At 35.4% G+C, this 6,702-nt stretch overlaps 1 protein-coding gene across 1 annotated transcript in view; it reads right to left on the reverse strand.

Annotated features, from left to right (window-relative positions):
• Positions 1-6,230: 6,230 nt before the first annotated feature.
• Positions 6,231-6,702, reverse strand: part of LOC105618389 (homeobox protein homothorax-like) — a 307,252-nt gene continuing 306,780 nt past the window's right edge. The window contains exon 6 of the mRNA XM_012199932.1: positions 6,231-6,409. Coding sequence (XP_012055322.1) covers positions 6,231-6,409 — 179 coding nt within the window. The remainder of the gene's footprint in view (positions 6,410-6,702) is intronic.

Here is a 6,702-nt window from a genome sequence, read left to right on the forward strand (position 1 = left end):
ATTTATAAAATTACTTATGTATTCTCTTTGTATCGATATATACGTGTTATCATTGATTTTTATAATTACATATGTATGTATATAAGTTGCTATAATAAAGAATAATAATTAGAAGTAATAAAATAGTTGTTCGAGTTGTTATATTTCATGTAAAAATAATGTTTTTTAAATAATACATTAAGAATCGAGACAACGATCGGTATTCGTAATCGATTCTTCTATTTAGGATCGTCTCACCTTAAGACATTATCTTAAGATTTAAAATAAGCAGTCTTAAAATAAGAACGGATCATGTGAATACTGCCCAGTCATATTATACTAACATCAATAAAATTATTTTGTCGAATACACGTACGGTTTATCATATGTCCCAAAACGAGTAAAAGCGGATGTGAAGAATTAACAACCAACATGGGCGGAAATGAAACTGTTTCTCCTTAAATTATCGCAAAATATTCGACATCTGCGAAAGAACGATCGTGACAAGCTACTCTGATGTAGTTCCGTGAATGGCGAGACCGAAAGTGACAAGCGGGACAAATTTGGACATAGAAGAAGCTAATCGGTGCTAATGGAGACTGTACGCTTTATACTGCTATGAATTAACTAGACGACGAACCGTGATATTATATATCATAGATTTCACTATTCAATCTCCACGTCTAATTATTTCATACAAGTAACGATCGATCAAGAGTGATTGTCACTTGAAAGTGACTACGCTATATCATAATTAATATAAAAATAATAGGTAAAAACACATGCTGATGTATGTATAAACTTGCTGATATGAATCCATATGTATTATAGTACGTAGGTCTATGGTAAATTTTTATTAAATCTCTCTTTTTATTAACATTTATTAAATATATAATTGAAAAATAAAAAAGTTTACAGAGATTGTTTAATGATAAAGACAATATTTATATAAAAAGAATCATAATAGCGACAGTTATTGATATTAAACAACAATTGTATATAGATAAAAGAACTTATTAAAACTTTTACATAACAATTAACAGAGCGTATATTATAATAAAACGCTAAAAAAAAGCGGAATTTTATATTTTACGATAGAATATTTCGTCTTAATGTAATAATAGTCTAATAGTTAGAGAGCAATATCAAAGTACGTTAATTATTAAGCGTCGAGCATAAAATTAGACAATTTCGTGAAGGAACGGAATCGAAGTATATAAAAGAAAACACTATAGAGAGTATAGAGAGAGGAAACGCGCGCGAAGCACGATGGAAAGAAGAGAGAAACGATCAGAAGTTGGGGCGAACCGCGATGCTGAAGCCAACGGATACGGTTCAGAGAGCTGAAGCGGTGGGCCGTCCCGTCTGTTCCCCGCCTGTTTTTATTTCTTCGCATTTCGGTGGTGCACCGCGGCTCGAACAAAAGAGGAAAAGAGAAAGAGAGAAACAACGAGATTGGACGAGGTTCTCGCAGCCTGTGGTATAATTAAAATACAGCCGTGCACCAACTGCTGGCCTGTGCTGCCTCGTTGTTGTTGCTCTTCCCTCCTCCTCTATATCCATTTTCTACCTCCTCTTGATCTTCTTAATCCTCTTCTTCTTATTCTTCTTATTCTCCATCTTTTTTCCGTATCTTCTATGTCTTCCGTTCGCAGTTTGATGATTAGTATTATAAGAAGTGCGCGCATGCATTGGCGCCACAAGCTTTTTAAGCGATTATTTAGAAATGTTTTAAAAATACATGCGTAACAAAAAAATCTGTAAATTCATCAAACAAGTTTATGATAATATCGTCGGAAGAAAATTGTGGTTGTTCTATACAGTATTTTTTATTGATAATGAATATAATATTTTTCTATATGTGTACTATTAATAATTTTTGAATCAATGATATTTAATATATTGCATTTTAATACTTTTAATAGGTATATAAACTCTCAAAAACTTACATCAAATTTTTTTTAAACATGTTTATCTCGACTTTTTAAATTTATAATTGCTGAATTAAATTCTGAATAGTCATGGCTTTTTTGCTAACTTTCGAATTAATTCATCCTTTTTGTAAATTTTTCCTTTGATTACGAATAAACTTTGTCATGATCTGACGACAATATCATTCCATAAGGACGTTCCAAGAAAGAAGAGAAGAACAAGTGACAATCAGAGATGAATAGTCAAAGACAATAAGAACCATAAAGACGCATCTCATTCTAATATGTAACTACTACGATGTAATTGCTGGAACGTCTATATAAAGAACAGAATGTAGGTGTACTGTTTTCCGTTTTTTAATGATTTGATACCACCACGCGTTTTTGTCTTCAGGGACACAAATGTAGTGTACAATGAAGAATGAACGAAGAAAAATCCGCATCATCAATGACTATGCTATCCAGCTTTAAATTTTAAACGTTAAAATAGTGAAATTTTATTATATATAATATTTCTTCAACTGTTAAAAAAAATCTGGAAATGAAGAATGGAGATTGCATTTATCATCAATTATCAAGTTAAGAAGAGAAATAAAAAAAAGTATCAGTACATTTTTAACATAAATTTCTGAAATAGTTTAAAGTATAAAGAAATTCGTGCATTAGTTTTGCGACTGTTTGTCTATACGACAGCGCAAGAAATATTATCGCGTCTAAAAGCACATCGAGCACTGGCAGGTTTTCGTTCTCTCGGTACATTCTTTCCTCTCGAAAATTTTTCATTGCCACTATCGGCCTTCCACACGCCAGTTTATTACACGGCGTATAACGAAGCGATACTTCATATCGATGCAAAGAGCACGCATCCATGGCCAGTTGCCGTGGGGGGATACGCACTTTTGCTCAGGCAGATTACAAATTACAATACCGGGGGTGCACCCCGTTCGCGGTTGCGGCTGCCGCCATCGTCGCCGCCGCCGCCGCCGCCGCCGCCGCCGCCGCTGCCGTCGTCATCGTCGTCGTTGGCAAATAATTAATATTCATTACGTATTAACGAAGCTATCGCATAAATTGTGCGCTCGTGGCAAAAATGGCATCGTGGATAACGGGTGAGTCCCCGATGAACACGAGAACTTTACGGTTCCTTGTTCCTCCGTAAGATGTAGCAAGATGTTCTTTTCGCTTCATGATGCTACGTCGCTGATCCTTGAGAGATGATTGCTCGAGGATAAAAGAGAAGGGAAGAAGAGAGGAAATATTATCGGTGCACCTGTCCGCGTTGCCTTTCGGCAGACTATCTTTTTCGTGTGCCCGCGGCACACATACTTATCGAGCAATTTCATTTTTTGGGTTATAAAGAGCCATTTTAGCGCCACGTTTAAGGGTTATTGTATGATGAAAGTATTATTAAATATCAGTTAGTTCGGTTAATAGTAAGGTCGCGAGTTGCAGAAGTTAAGCAGGAAGAGAAAGAAGGGAAAGAGGGTCGTCGACGTAGTTGTCGGAAGCAGGTTGTGAGAAGCACGACTGGCTTTATGACTGATCGTAAAAACTCGAAATGTCTCTCACTTCGTCGGCAGACAACATGTGTTTTAACTTTTCGTCGAAGTGTGTGAAATTAAATATAATTAATAATAGATATATTAATAATTTTTATTTCGACTCGATTCATTTACTTTTGAATGATTATGCATGCGAGGGATGAAACGGCGCATATGCAGAGGACAATTTTTCGCAAAGTAAACATAGTTTCTCGAGTTTACGATCGAGTGTTTAGTTCTTGGATCACTCGTTTAATTCTTTGTCGCAATCTTTTATGATTTGAAACGTGAGTTACTATATTATTTTGATGTACACATATACATGTATATACATAAAAATATTAATTAGAATATATGATTATAAAACTGAGTTTTGTCAATATCGTCAATATTTATCATTTTTATACGTATTATATAAAAAGTTAAACTCATTTTAGAGAAAGAAATACTCATAACGCGAATACTGATCTTAAGATCAGTATTAGATAGTGATAGATCGATTTGTTTCCTGGAATCATTAATTTTATCATTAATTTTCACGATAATAATTCATTTATACGATAATTCATCGGGAGCATTTCACTTTCCCTGATATCATAGAACTGAAATGGTGACGAAAGCATAATATCACGATTTGATAGAGCTGAACGTCGCTTTAATAACGTCGCGAATATATTTCTGTCTTTTGTTTCTCTAAAGGAATAGAGCCGTACTGTAAAAAGATAAAAGAAATAAAAGAAATTGTTTTAAGTATCACTGCCCCACGCATAATAAAATTGTAAAATTATCATTGTAACGACGCATTTTTGCAATAAACATAACGGTCTACGTACGTGTGCGACGATGTAATCTATAAGCTGACATTTTAGTTGACCTCTCACGACATTTCTTCAAGTCGCGAACAATCTCGGGACCACATAAGTGAAGATTATCGTGTGTCATGTGAAGAATCGCGATGATTTGAATTGAAACCTGATAATTTGATATTACAAAGTTTACCTCGTTAAAATGTTACTGTCGCAATTTGCTATATTACTATTTGCAGCAACAATTATCTAATTATCTATATCAACTATATTGTAACGAAATAGTTAACAGACTTTAGGCAGAAAAAAACAATTTCTTCTGTGTCATTTACCAGGTTTTTTTCGTCATCTTATCCACACAGATAAATTTGTTGCAAACAATAATTTTTATAAAGTAATAAAGAGTTTATACAAATTATTGGCATAATTAAGATAGCGTCAACGTCTTATTGACGGAAAAATTATTGTTTGCGATTCAAATGCGCGACAATAATACATCAGCGATAACTGACGATTTGTGTACCATAGTAGTGGTAGTAATTGGTAATAGTAGTATTGGGTTGTCCGGAAGGTTCGTGACGATTTTGAAGGAAAATTGAAACGCAGAAGATTTAAATTTTAGTATGCATTTATTAAATTATATAGGTGCTGTTCTGTTCTACAATCTTTCTTCATCTTTCAGGCAACTTGAAAATTCCGTCCTTCCAGAATCTCTCAGGCCTTTTTCAGCCTTTTCTAAGTGATTTTTTTACGTCGATCAAAGAGTTGAAGCTTTTTTCATTAAGGGAATTTTGTAATGATCGAAATAGGTGCAAATCAGAGGGCGCGAGGTCTGGTGAATATGATGGATGGGGTAGAACATCCCGAGCTCCAACAACTTTTGTCGAGTTATCAAAGACACATGAGGCCGCGCATTGTCCTGAAACACGACGCCCTTCCGATTTGCTATTTCTAGACGTTTTTTTCAATTGCTGTCAATTCGTCTAATTGGGAACAATACTTCTCTGAATTTATCGTCTCGTTGTTTGATAAAAGCTCATAATACATGATCCCTTTCCAATCTCATCAGACACAGAGCATGACCTTCTTTGGATGAAGACCGTCTTTTGGGGTAGCTAAAGATGGTTCATTCCGCTTTCCAAGATCTTTTTCGCTCAACATTATTATAAATGATCCATTTTTCATCCCCCGTCACTACTTGCTTCAAAAATGGTGTCTCCTCGTTGCGTTTATAGAACGAGTCGCAAATGGAAATGCGATCCATCAGATTTTTCTCCGTTAAATCGTGGGGAATCCATACATCAAAACGGTTTATGTAGCTAAATTTCACAAAATGCTCGTGGGTGGATTTTGACATATTCAACATTTCTACTAATTTACGTGTCATATAGCGTGGGTTATTCTCGATCAGTGTTTTAATGATTCTGATCTTCATCTGGTGGAGAGCCCGGTTCTTGATCTTCAAGGTTGAAATCATCAAACTTTAAATCTAGCAAACCACTTCCACATAGTTCTTTCAGCTACAACATCTTCGCCATAAACTTGTTTGCTGCTTGTGTGGCATTTTTGCCTTTTCGGTAAAAGAAAAGCATTAAATGTCTAAAATGCATTTTGTTTTCTTCCATATTCAAAAGCGTATAAAACTGACAAAAATTAACGTATCGCAACCAAATTTTTTTCCAAGTATGCCTGAAGTACTGTTTTTTACGATATATATGCATGTCATTTTGTTTTCAATCGTTCTGATATATTCAGACCTTACGTCACCTACCAAAAATCGGCACTTCCGGACAACTTTCCGGACAACTCAATAGTTAGATCTAGCGCGAGCAAACTTCCTTCCAGGATTGTACCGGAAATTCATTGTAAATCTTGGTAGTCAGCAAAGAGCGAGGACGTACAGTCGTACGTTTAGCTGTGTCGCGATGCGACGCGACGCGCGACTCTCGGTGCAGTTTTCGCACGCTACTTACTTATGCTACAAGCTGCGATAAGACCACTGGATTCCAGACGGTCAAATATTGAAGTTGGCCCCAATTTTCCCACGCCGAGGCAACCACCTCGGAAGGTGTCATCAATGCGATCAGGAAACCGATTTGGTATACCTGAATTATTATAATCGTCATAAATCCTACACGATATTGTCTTTTCGCTATAACAGCAAACAGAGATTACTTAACGAGGATATTTAATGCGTAAAAAAATCTTCTAGGATTCAAATCACTTGTGAATATTCGCTATATTCAACAATCTCGCTCAAATAATTTATTAAAATAATATGCACATCTCTCGTTCAAATCTTTTTGCAAGATAAGGATTGTTAAATGTTATTATATATGTATAAGCAAGATTGCAATGTATTTTTACACACACACACACACACACACACACACACACACACACACACACACACACACACACACACACACACACACACACACACAC

Source organism: Atta cephalotes, assembly GCF_000143395.1.
Source record: "Atta cephalotes unplaced genomic scaffold scaffold00016, whole genome shotgun sequence".
Lineage (NCBI taxonomy): Eukaryota > Metazoa > Arthropoda > Insecta > Hymenoptera > Formicidae > Atta > Atta cephalotes.